Consider the following 12,921-nt stretch of genomic DNA (forward strand, 5'->3'; position numbering starts at 1 on the left):
CTGTCTTTTCTAAGTTTAATCAGACTTGAAAGCTATTGTGTAAAATAGCCTTTCTTAGAATTATGAATTATTACTTATAAAAATATTTGAAAATATAATTTGTCAAGATTGATAAATATATCAGTTAGATTTTACTTCAGAGTATCTAAAATGAAAGAATATATATTTTTCTTTCAATCTCATTCTGTTTACATGTACTGTAGACCTTCAGAATTTCATAAGATCTGTTCTCTAAACATTATTTTACCATTTTAAAATTGTTTCTTAGAATATTTTTTTAACTTTATCATTTTTCAAATACCTCAGGTTAAATTTAAATTTCCATTAAAACACCTAGAAGAATGATAAAGATTAAAACGTAATAATTTTTTTCTATAATTACTTTTATATTCGTATTTAAAAGGACCTTAGTATAAAGAAGTGCTTGAAGTGTATGCTAAAATGTGAATGGTGCAGTAAGAACATAAAAATTGCCACAATTTTCCCCAATTGATCCTGGTTTCCTTTGCCAATAATAAAGCAAAGGAGTATGCTAGTAAGAAAATGATTATCTTCCCTGTTAGGACCTTACCTTCTCTCAATAACTATTTATGGACCTGTTCATTTTGAATTTATAAGGCAGATCTTCACGCTGATCCCACCCCCCAGTCCACCAATTCTTCTTTCTTCCCATATGTCAGCTTTGATAACTTGATTTGCTTTGCTTCCCAGCCTAGACCTCATAGTCAGCTACTTTAGTAGAATTGATAGCTCTCTGAACTCCCTTGCTTCTTTTTTCTGCTGCTTCTATTTTGCTAATCTCTGCCTTTGGGGGTTATCTCTTTTCTTTTCTATTTCCAGGCTATCCTGCATTGCTACAGAGCATCACGTAAATACTGTTTCTGATTGACCTCCGTTAAAAAATCATAGAGTTGAACTTTAGCCTGACCCCTAGTGCTTGGTGTTCTGGGTTGTCTCATTTTCTCTCTTGGCTTCAGTTGCTTTTTGTATGTGAATAACTGCCATAACTATATCTCTAGCCCAGCCAGATCTCACTCCTCGGCAGCAAATGTGAATGTATATTGGAAGTGTCCATGTGGGTGTCCTGTAAATAATTCAATATACATAAAATTTAACTTATCTTAAATCCCTCAATCCCACCTGCCCCAGCTACTTCGCATAGTGGATGCACCCCATTCATGCAGTCTATGCCAAAAAACTGAGCTATTCTTAATAGTCCCTTTCACTTAACCTTCCATGTCTGATCACTCTCCAAATCCAACCAATTTGACCTGTAAAGCTCTTGACACATTTGTCTCCATGACACCTAATTCAAGTCCATAGTCTTTGGTGGTTTTACCCTCCTTCCTATCCGTTCCCCCACTCAGTCAATGTAATCTTCTAAAAAGATCATGTTACTTTCCTATTAAAACCTTTCACTTAACACCTGACTCTTTACTTTTAAATGCTTATGTTCCTTGGAATAAAATCCAGTTAATGTCTTAGTTGATTTAACAACACTTTTGTGACCTGGCCCCTGATTACTTTTCCAGTTTAATCTATCAGTTAAAACTCTGCTTCAGCCTATAAGACTTTTTAGTGTCTTGTACCTAGTGCCATGTTCTCCCTTGCCTCTTATTACTTGAAAGGTAGTAGAAGTTTGAGAGAAAGTTGGAACTGCAAGCTTGGTGTACAGATAATAAAACTGTTCACTTGCTTTATATAAGTTGGGAATAAATAGTTATTTAGCCATGCCATTTCTTCCTGTATTCTTTATAAGCTTAAATTAAGGAAACTGGTTGATTATAAAATTGGCAATAAGATGTACTGAACTTGGGCTTCCCTGGTGGTGCAGTGGTTGAGAGTCTGCCTGCCGATGGAGGGGACGCGGGTTTGTGCCCCGGTCCGGGAGGATCCCACATGCTGCAGAGAGGCTGGGCCCGTGAGCCATGGCCTATGAGTCTGCGCGTCCGGAGCCTGTGCTTCGCAACGGGAGAGGCCACAACAGTGAGAGGCCCGCGTACCGCAAGAAAAAAAAAAAAAGAGAAGTACTGAACTTTAATTTCATGAGTGCTGTTTTTCTTACAGCCTGGGGTTCAACATTGTGCTTTATGGTTTGGGTTCTAAGAGAGATTTACTGGAAAGATTTCGAACCACCATGCTGCAAGATTGCATTCATGTTGTCATCAATGGCTTCTTTCCTGGAATCAGTGTGAAATCAGTAAGTTTTAAAAATGTTAAAAGGAACAACATCATATCCCCTGCCAATCCATATCCCCATGTTAATGAGGATGCTATTTCATATTCTGGAGCATTCAGTTTTTGTTTTTACTGCAATAGTTTTCACACTAGTAGGATTGCACAGTGCTTAAGATCATGTGTTTGGACTCAGAGGGTTCTAGCTTTGAATCCCCATCCTTGAATTTCCTATTTGGTAACTGATAATATATTAAATCTTAGGGAAATGTTAGCTTTGTTCACTACATTGAATACCAACAGTACTTCTCTCAAGGATAGGATTATGGGGGACTTCAGTTTTATTATGCTTTTATGTCACTTTAGTGCTCTAAAAATAATAAAAATATAAGAATGGTTTACAGTTCTTTGATCATTTTTACTCCAGATGCTCATATCTCTTCATCATTTGAAAGTTAATTTAAACCTTTTGAGTTCTGGATATTAACCAATGTAATATTCCTTTTTAAAAGTGTCCTTAATGTTTGGGTCCTCTTTCATTTGATAAATCTATAGTTTTCTAATATTTTTCATATTGTTAGTTTTTGGTTTTGTTTTGTTTTTACTACCTGCTTATGTTATCTTTACACCTTTGCTATTCTTCCTTGTTTCCTTTTAGCGATAACTTATGCAAAGAAATGAATTAGATGTACTTAAGTACCAGTAGAATTTTTGAAGTGATTTTTCAGACTTAGTGGGAAATCCAAATATAGTTTTAATTTATTAAAAAAAAGGATTGGGGCTTCCCTGGTGGCGCAGTGGTTGGGAGTCCGCCTGCCGATGCAGGGGACACGGGTTCGTGCCCTGGTCCGGGAAGATCCCACATGCCACGGAGCGGCTGGGCCCATGAGCCATGGCCGCTGAGCCTGCGCGTCCGGAGCCTGTGCTCCGCAACGGGAGAGGCCACAACAGTGAGAGGCCCGCGTACCAAAAAAAAAAAAAAAAAAAGGATTGGTTTGCTAGTTGTATTTATCCTACATGACAGAATAAGTTATAACTGATGTACCTCTTGCACTTTTATGACATAGATCCTGAATTCTATAACAGAAGAAGTCCTTAATCATATGGGTACTTTCCGCAGTGTGCTGGATCAGCTAGACTGGATAATAAACAAATTTAAAGAAGGTAATGTGAAGGAGATGCTCTATAGTTTTAGGGTGAAGCTAAGCATACTTATTTGTGTACTAGTATACATAAAATTGAGGATTGTTTTAATAATGATACTTCTCTCAATGCTGATTTAGATTTTGATTTCTTTAAAATCTTTTTCTGTGAACTTTAACTTACCTAACAGGAAAGAATTACTCCTGCTACCTTGAATTTATATAGCCAAAGCCTCTATTTTTTCCCCCCAAAACCTTTTATTTCAGGATGATTTTCAAGTTTTGTTTGGCCAGTGTAAAGTGCTTCCAGTTAATTGGCACCTCTATGTCCGATAGTTTTATATTGTTTAATATGTTTATAAAGCATTCTTATCTTTATCCTGAGTAAGTATCAATGCATTTGAATAATTTCATATACTAAAATCTGAGAAATGGGGGAAAAAACATTTGTTGTTCTTTTGGTGTGAATGTTTTTGTTATATGAGCATTTCAGAAAATTAAAAATAAAATTATTTAGGGTCTAACAATTGTCATTTAGTCATTGCTTAACAATTAAATGGAGTAATTGGTTATGCTTAATGATTTAATGGATGATTTTGATATTGTTTGTACGCTCACTAAAATAGGTGCCTGAATCATTTTTTATATATATTTATATGTAGTTACTCTATTATATATAATCTGTATTATAATAAATATTTATATATTATATAATCTGTATTATCTAAATATAATTTATATTAAATAATTTATAATTGTATAAATCATATAAATGTTTTACATAGTTATAATATAGATGTTATATAATTATGAATTATATAAATTATAATTGTATATTACATATGTAATATAATAATTATATGTTTGTTTACATATAATTTAAATACTGACTATGGTGACTTTTAAGGAACCTTGGACTTTCAAAAGTGTGTCATCTCAGAATCTTTGTCACTATATTGTCTCTCTTGTCCCTCTATCCCCAGTGGAAGAGAAATGTACTTATTCTCTTTAAAAGGCTCATCTTTTGTCATAAATGCCAATGTCCCATTTCTTACCAGCTCCTGAGGGACTTAGCAATGGCTTTTAAACATGTATAGAACTTCTTCCATCTTAAGAAAAATATTTACCTGATTCTACTGCCCTTTTACTCTGTTTTATTTCCCTATTTCAATATGATTTGAGAGTTTTTGAAGACATGTCCTGCCTTCTACTGTTTGTTTCCTTCTTAATTTCTTGTCTCTGCGCTACCTGAATTGTATGCTTGAAGATCACCTGTAATTTTTTTCATGCTAAAAACACTGACCTTGCCTCACCCTTTGTTTATCTTCATCTCTCCAGTATTTGATGGTGTTGACATCTCCATCATCCAAATTCTTCCTTCACTGACTTTTATGATATTTTACTTCTCTGACCTTCCTCATGCTTTGGGCAGTATCCTAAGCCTCTCCCCTTCTTTGGTCTCTTGGCTTTTGTGACAACCAGGGTTTTCTATATTCTCTCTTAATGCTTAATGAGAACTCTTTTTTTTGGAGGAGGGGACGACTCCCTCCTTTATCCCACCTTGCAATTCAACATGCACAGATTCACCTCCAATCCAATATGTATCTTGCCTTATTTCCTATGCCGTATTAAAACTGGTTTCTTCATGGTCTGATTCAAGTGTTAACCATTCTGGTTAAGTCTCTAACTGCTCCAGTGTCTACTGATTTCCAATGAATTTCTTTTTTTTTTAAAGACTATAATAATGTCTTGCCTGTTTTATGAGTGACTGACATAGCTTCTCAAATAAATTGCATACCCCTAAGCAATAGTTCTTTTGTCCTGTGCTACTTTGATATATTCTTTAGTACAGTCCTTGCATGTGGTAGGGGGCTTCACAAGTACTCACTGAATATAATAATTGCATTCTCTTTCCTTTTAGAATCTTCTTTAGAACTCTTTCTTCTTATCCACAATTTGGATAGCCAAATGTTGAGAGGAGACAAAAGCCAGCAGATTATTGGACAGTTGTCATCTTTACGTAATATATACCTTATAGCATCTATTGATCACCTCAATGCTCCTCTCAGTAAGTTAAATATTACTGTTTTTCCTTCTTGAGATATCAGTCTTTGAAAATTAATTTTCTTAATGTTGTCACAGCATTTTTATTGTTTTAAAGTATGCTTTTCCTTTGTTGCGTGTTTAAAGACATAGTTGCCAAAAATATAGGTGTCCTTAATCTGATTTAGAACATAATTCTTGGAAATAAAAATTTAGATAGTAAAGGGTGTGTTTTACAGCTAAAGTTTCATGAAGGAGAGGAGACCCAACTATTATTTTGGTTTCTTTCTACTCTTCTTTGTGGAATTGCAACATTTATTTTATGCATTTAATTCAGACTTTGTGATAATCCTATAAAATAAAATGTTAAATTATTAAAATTTTTAAAAGAATGCCTTGGTAGTGCTAATATATTTTAACTTGTATTTAATATACAAATAAAGATTCAGATGTTGATTGACAGTGAAATTAGATTGTGAGGTACTGATTTGGATGGGGAAATAGCAAAAATGAAAATTTTCAGGATTCACTTTTTATTTAATGCTTTCTGTTCTTTCCTAGAGCGGAATCTAGTAACAAGACAATATGAAAAAAATTAGTAATTCTTGTTTTCTTTGATCATGTACTCTAGTGTGGGATCATGCAAAGCAGAGTCTTTATAACTGGCTCTGGTATGAAGCTACTACATATAGTCATTATACTGAAGAAACCTCCTATGAGAATTCTCTTCTGGTTAAACAATCTGGATCACTACCACTTAGTTCCCTAACTCATGTCTTACGAAGCCTTACCCCTAACGCAAGGTAAGAATGAAAACTATAGTTTCTTTTTCAAAAAACTCTATATATTTTAAGATATGCCATACTAGGTTTTAATGGCTATACTAAAGTCCTTACTTAGTTTGCAGGATTGAGAGAAATAGTAGTAATAATAGTTGCCAGTACTGGGTTATGCATTAGGCAGACTACTCGGTAGTAATAAATAATAATAATAATAAATATAATAATAAAGCAAGAGTACCAGCATTTTTGTTTTTAATAGATTTTTATGTTTCTGAGTAAGAGCATCTCAATGTTCATCATAGAGGAAAAAGAATCTTGATGGATTTTACTTAAATTTGATAGTTATTTTTAATTACATATTGAACATTATGATTCAAACACAGGGCCCTTTACATGAAATAGCTCATTTGATCCTCACAGCTCCTCTAAGGTAGATAGTGAAGGGCACAGAGATTTTGATCCAAATCTGCATGGTTCCAAAGCTCATCCTCTTAAATCTTGGACATCTTTGTATAGTGTCTCCAGTGAAGCCCTTCAGCAGCCTAACCAAGAGGCATATCTGAATTAATAAAAGCAATTAATAAAGGTTAAGGAAAGTTGTATACAGCATAAGCCAGGAAAAAATAAATTGCATAATTAACCTGTTGAAAAAAGGTATTGAGTAGCCTCACAGGAGGCCACAGAGAAATGTAAGAGGCAAGTCCTGAGCATTCCTTTCCCCACCAACCCCTGCCAGTAACTCATACCACAGTGCAGTGTTAAAACTAGGAGACTGACATTGGCATAATCCAGAGAGCTTATTCAGATTTCACCATTGATATGTGCACCCATTTGTGCATGTGTGTGTGTTTAGGTCTGTGCAGTTTTGTCACTTGTGTAACTACCACAATCAAGATACGCAACAAGACTCCCTTGTGATGTTAACCCTCAAATGCTAATTTCAGTGAATTTTGTTACTGTATGAAGCTGTTTTTGTACACTGGAAGGTTATCATTGCAGTAATAGTGAAATATGTATTAAATGAATATCTAATCAAAATTTTTGATGGAATTGGGAATAGAAAAAGTGTTCATTTAATTTTACTATTATGCTTACTCCTAATGGACTATTGCAAGTTATTACATATAAACTTGGGAATCCATGCAATGTAAATGCTCTAATGCAATTATTTTTTAGTTGGGCATACCTAAATGTCTGTGTGCTAGTCTCCAGTGCTTTTTTGGTTCATCCTGTACACTCCAGTATAATTTAGTCTTTACTTGGTATGAATGTGATTGATCAAAAAGTCTTCACCAAAATTCAGCAGTGTAGTCAGCGGTAGTACTTAGTTATAAAGTGGTCATTCAGATGATCCAAAATATGCTTACAGAAATTATCTTCTAGACTGTCATAAAAATGAAAATGCAAAAGGTTTAAAATTTTTGCCAAATCCAGGGACTTCTGGGGAACTTGGTTTGTGTAACACTGCTTCCAACCCAATAATTCTACTTGGTACACACTCCTACAGAAACAATCCAAAATATGAAAGAGTATTTATTTATAATTGTATTTAATTTAATAAATTAATATTTTTTATTAATTAAAATTGGAAGTAATGTGAACATCCAAAACCAGTAGGGAAATGGTCAGTTTGTGGTACGATAGATGAGCAGACATTAAAAACTTTAGGAAGAATTTTTAAAGACATGGGAAAATCAGTAAGTGAAAAAGAGAGGTATAAAATGGTGTGTACCATATGTAAATGCATGAATTTATGTTTTCACACTGCCTAGTTCCACAAAGACTTGAGAAAGCAGCATATGCACGTATGATCTCCACATCAAATATTAGTGGCTGTTATTTTAAGGTTATGGGGTTAATATTTTCCTCTTTAGTTTTTATTATATATTACAAGGTTTCTATAGTGGACCAACCTGTAGTCTAAAAAAAAACAGGTTGACCCTGGACAACGTGGGGGTCAACCCGTGCCTAACTTACAGTCAGCCCTCCATATCCGCAGTTCCTCCGCATCCGCAGGTTCACCTCACTGGGGGCTGTGTGGTACTGTAGTGTTTACTGTTGAAAAATATCCACGCATAAGTAGACCCACGCAGTTCAAACCTGTGCTGTTCAAGGGTCAGCTGTACTCCTAGATTTTCTTTAAAAGGAAATAAAAAAGCTTCTCCTTTTTGAGTAGACCAGGATACGATGTTCCTTGAGAAAGGAACAGAAGGTAATACAGACAGGCCAGGTGTTTCACACTCTTTGTGTATTTTACTATTAGCTGTTATCTTTGAATGTTAACATTGTGGATTTGAATTTCTGTTTTTTTTTTTTTTTCCCTAGGGGGATTTTCAGGCTACTAATAAAGTATCAGCTGGATAACCAGGATAACCCTTATTACATTGGTATCCACTATATATTTTTAAATTTATTTATTTTATTTTTGGCTGCGTTGGGTCTTCGTTGCTGCGCGCAGGTTTTCTCTGGTTGCGGCGAGCGGGGGCTACTCTTCTATGTGGTGTGCAGGCTTCTCATTGCGGTGGTTTCTCTTGTTGGGAGCACGGGCTCTAGGTGCACGGGCTTCAGTAGTTATGGCACGTGGGCTCGGTAGTTGTGGCTCGTGGGCTCTAGAGTGCAAGCTCAGTAGTTGTGGCACACGGGCTTAGTTGCTCCATGGCATGTGGGATCTTCCTGGACCAGGGCTCGAACCCGTGTCCCCTGCACTGGCAGGAGGATTCTTAACCACTGCACCACCAGGGAAGCCCCATGGTATCCAATATTTATGATATTAAATTGTGTGACTTTTTGTTTCATCCCATAAATTCTTTTTTCTAGAATCTAATAATAGCACTGCAGTTTTTCACAGCAGTGAATAAATGGTTTGCTCTGTGATATCGTGTCTGCCATATCGAAAATTTTCAAGCAGCCCTACAGATACACTGCTGAACAGGCTGTTTGCCAGTACAAATTGAAAGACAAATCCAGCTTAATTTTAAAATTTCCTGTGCCACCTATGGATGTGTGTCTACCAACTACATATATTTCATATGCTGGGCATCTTAGATTTTCTTCCCCTTGAGTGAAATAATGTGTTAAATTTAAACACACATTTTAATAATCATTCAGCTCTCGTTTGACTTACTAGTTCCCTCTTTAAAAAAAAGTCAACTTTATTCACGCTGTTTAAAACTGTCCATGGGATTATGTCATACTTGGCCACAGCTGACTGCTTTCAACCAATCAGTTCTCTTTTAAGAATGTAAGCCACAGTACATAACACCTAAGTATTCCCTAGCTTTGCTTTTTCCAGAGATACTTACTTCAACACTTACTGGCTGCTTTGACATACTTTGGTAATAGCACTTTTTTTCTGTGTTCTTCGGCATGGGTATCCATATATGGGGTCATGTCTTAAATACTGACTTACGTTCACCTTATCTTTTGAACTCTCCAGGACTTTCTTTTCAAGACTTTTACCAGCAGTGCCGGGAGGCATTCCTCGTCAATAGTGATCTGACACTTCGGGCCCAATTAACTGAATTTAGGGACCACAAGCTTATAAGAACAAAGAAGGTGAGACTTTGCTGCTGTAGCATTGTGTGCCACGATTAGTGTATCTCATTTACTTAAGGACAAGTATGCCTGATTATGAAACTGAGGTTGCCTGATGGGTCACAAGGATCCATTTAGGCAGTGTGCCATTTGAGTTGTGTAGACAGAGAGAAGGTAAAAGTACTCTGCTTCAGAGTAGAGCAGAAGACTTACGACTTCTAGTTCAGAGTAACAGGCCATTAGAAATGAGTCAAATAATCCTATTTCCTTCTCCCTCTCTTCCTTCTACCCTATCATTAATCCAGTCTATATTTATTGAGCACTAACTTTATATGAGATATTTCACTAAGCATTAGGATACAGAAGTTAGCAAAAACCTAATTTCTTTTCTCATAAAGCTTAAAGTCTAATGGAGGAGATGGACATTTGCCAAATAATCACACACACGTAAAGTTTACACTGTGGTGAGTCCTGTGATCAGAAGGGACATGGTTCTGAAAGAGCATATTACAGTAGGTGGATTTGACCTAGTTATGGGTATCAGAAGAGACCACTGAGCTGAGACCTAGGAAGACTAGGAGATAACTAGTCAGACAGGGAAGGGAAGAGAATTCTAGGCGGGAACAGCATGTAAAGAGGCCCCAGAACAAAAGGCAGCCAGCATGACACAAATGAGGCTGAAAAGGGCTAGACTATGCATGACTTTTAGGCCAAGGAAAGGGTTTTAATCTTTATTCTGAAATAATGGGGAGTCATTTAAAAAATTGTTCTGACAATGGTATGGAGAGTGGAATGGGGCAGGGTAAGATGGGGATTGCCAGAAGTCAAGGCACAGAGACCAGCTAGAAAGGTGTTAGTCACCTGATGGTAATCTGGACTCGGGTAAAGAGAGAAGAGTTGTTGGATTCAAAATTGACAAGAATTGATGATAGATTGGGTACGGGAGCCAAGGGAAAGGAAGGTGTCAAGAGTGATTCCTGGTTTCTGGCTTGCACAACCAGAGAGGTGGTGGGATCATTGGATGAGAAGCTGGAAGAGCAACATTTTGGGGGAGACATAGCATGAGTTCATGGTCTTATGTTTGGACTTAACTCTGTTTGAGGTTCTTCTGAGATTTCCGAGTAGAGATGTCAGCTAGGCATTTGGATTCCTGGGACAAGATACCAGACAAAAGATCTGGGCTAGAGATACAAGGTTATGATTCCTACATATTTAAGTTATAACTGAAACCAGGCATTGGTGAGACTATCTAGAGAGAGGACATATAGTGAGATTAGAGGGCCAAGAATTAAGCCTAGCAGTGTGACACTTAATGGCCAAGTAGAAGATAAGCCTGCAGAGGTGAAACAGCCACAGAGCCAAGAAGAAAACGAAGTTGTCACAGAAGCCAAGAGAAGCATGTTTTAAGAAAGAACGGTCAGGGACTTCCCTGGTGGTCCAGTGGTTTATACTCCACGCTTCCAACACAGTGGGCACGAGTTTGATCTCTAGTCAAGGAACTAAGATCCCACAACCCACATGCTGCGTGGTGCAGCCAAAAAAAAAAAAAGGTCAGCAGTCTCAGGAACTGCCAAGAGGCCAAAAAAGACAAAGACTGAAGATACATAATGAATTTAGGACACTGGAATTCCTTGGTGGGCTAAGCAAAAGCTCTTCTGGTGACATGATAATGGTGGCAGTAGGTAGGCTGGCCTGGGTTGAGTGAAAAGCAAGGAAATGGAGACCACCATTTATAGACAACTCTTCTGGAAAGGTGCCAGGGTTATAAGACGGATGGAGAAGAACGAGGAATCTAGCGAGGGTTATTTTAAAATGGGAGATACCCGAACCTATAGCCAATGGGAAGGATCCAGTTGAAAGGGGACTAAAAGAACAGAGAAATCAGTGGTATAAGATTTTAGAAAGAGCAGGAAGGTGGAAAATAAAATACCCACCTTCTCATCCTTTAGTCTTTTCCACTATAAAGTGGCTTAACTATAAATTCAGTGTATTTAGTAGATATATATGCCTGTGTGCCCTCTGGCCTTAATTTTTATACCTTTATATTTATATAAAATATTAATGAAATCAAATCAGTTTTTTGTTTAACTTACAACAGGATTCAAATATCTCTCTTACGAATGACTAACATCCAGGGTATTCTTACATCTTTTAGGGAACTGATGGAGTGGAATATTTATTAATTCCTGTTGACAATGGAACATTGACTGATTTCTTGGAGAAGGAAGAAGAGGAATTTTGAAGCTCTCCTGTACTCTTGAATCTTCTGTGGAAGAGTTGTACCCCAGCTGCCACTCCTCTAGTCTAAAATGTTATGTTTACATCCAATATTAGACTCTTTTTCCAATGTACAAGATTTAAAATTGGGAGGGGGAATGTCATCAATTAGCACCTTGATTATTAGCCTGGCTGGTGTACCATCCTAGTACTATGCAGTGGTCCTCAAGTTGGAGAAAATGTGCCTTTCATTCATTACCTCTCTGGAGACTTCTTGCTGGAAGGAACAGTGTGCTCAGGGACTATTTGGAGCTGGATGTTTTGAATTCTTTTATACCAGAGATGATATTCCTAATTTTTCGAGGGCCTTTTAACACTCCTGGAGCTATTTGCGTGCTTGTTCCAGAGTGTGGAAGTACAAAGACGTTGCAGCATCACGTAAATCGGCTTTATTTGCTATTCCATGTGTCAGAATTGAAGAGTATAATAGAGAAGGCAGATCATCTCTTACTGTTTCTGAAATGGCTTAACAAAAGGTGTAAGATTGGGGGAAAGTAGGTAATTCAGCTTTCTCCTTTTGTATTTAGGCTCCATGCTGACAGAGGAAGAAGGAGCATGATGCTATTCAGTTGGGAGAGTAGGAAAAGCATAAAGAGTATATAGGGTGTATGCCCATCCCAGAAAGCACGTGAACAGTAACAGATCGTGCTGCTCAGGACGCTTAATGTCTGTGCCGTCACCTTCAGGATACAAGTTAGAAGCCAGGCTAGAGAAACACAAACCTGAATTTCATTTTAGTTATTTTTTCAAGGCAACAGAAAATAAAAATTTAGCTATTCTTGTACATCAACATGTTTTTCTTTTCTTGAATAACATGCAGATGAGCAGCATATTAATGGCTGGCTTTAAATGAATTTGATTTCTCTATCAAGTAGGCCTAAAATTCACTGTAAGACATTTCAGTGTTTTTCCTTAAAATGACAATCTCCTAAATACTCAAGCCTTTTTTTCTCTTAGGAAAGGTGAGA

At 36.8% G+C, this 12,921-nt stretch overlaps 1 protein-coding gene across 1 annotated transcript in view; it reads left to right on the forward strand.

Moving 5' to 3' along the window:
• ORC2 (origin recognition complex subunit 2) overlaps positions 1 to 12,737 on the forward strand; it is a 49,377-nt gene extending 36,640 nt beyond the window's left edge. Inside the window, exons 12-18 of the mRNA XM_029225351.1 lie at positions 2,068 to 2,200; positions 3,243 to 3,339; positions 5,239 to 5,385; positions 5,992 to 6,163; positions 8,468 to 8,529; positions 9,579 to 9,697; positions 11,832 to 12,737. Coding sequence (XP_029081184.1) covers positions 2,068 to 2,200; positions 3,243 to 3,339; positions 5,239 to 5,385; positions 5,992 to 6,163; positions 8,468 to 8,529; positions 9,579 to 9,697; positions 11,832 to 11,918 — 817 coding nt within the window. The 3' untranslated portion in view covers positions 11,919 to 12,737. The remainder of the gene's footprint in view (positions 1 to 2,067; positions 2,201 to 3,242; positions 3,340 to 5,238; positions 5,386 to 5,991; positions 6,164 to 8,467; positions 8,530 to 9,578; positions 9,698 to 11,831) is intronic.
• The last annotated feature ends 184 nt before the right edge of the window (positions 12,738 to 12,921 follow it).

The sequence above is a fragment of the Monodon monoceros genome, unplaced genomic scaffold (assembly GCF_005190385.1).
Source record: "Monodon monoceros isolate NGI ecotype Baffin Bay Population unplaced genomic scaffold, NGI_Narwhal_1 Super_Scaffold_16, whole genome shotgun sequence".
NCBI classification, from domain to species: Eukaryota; Metazoa; Chordata; class Mammalia; order Artiodactyla; family Monodontidae; genus Monodon; species Monodon monoceros.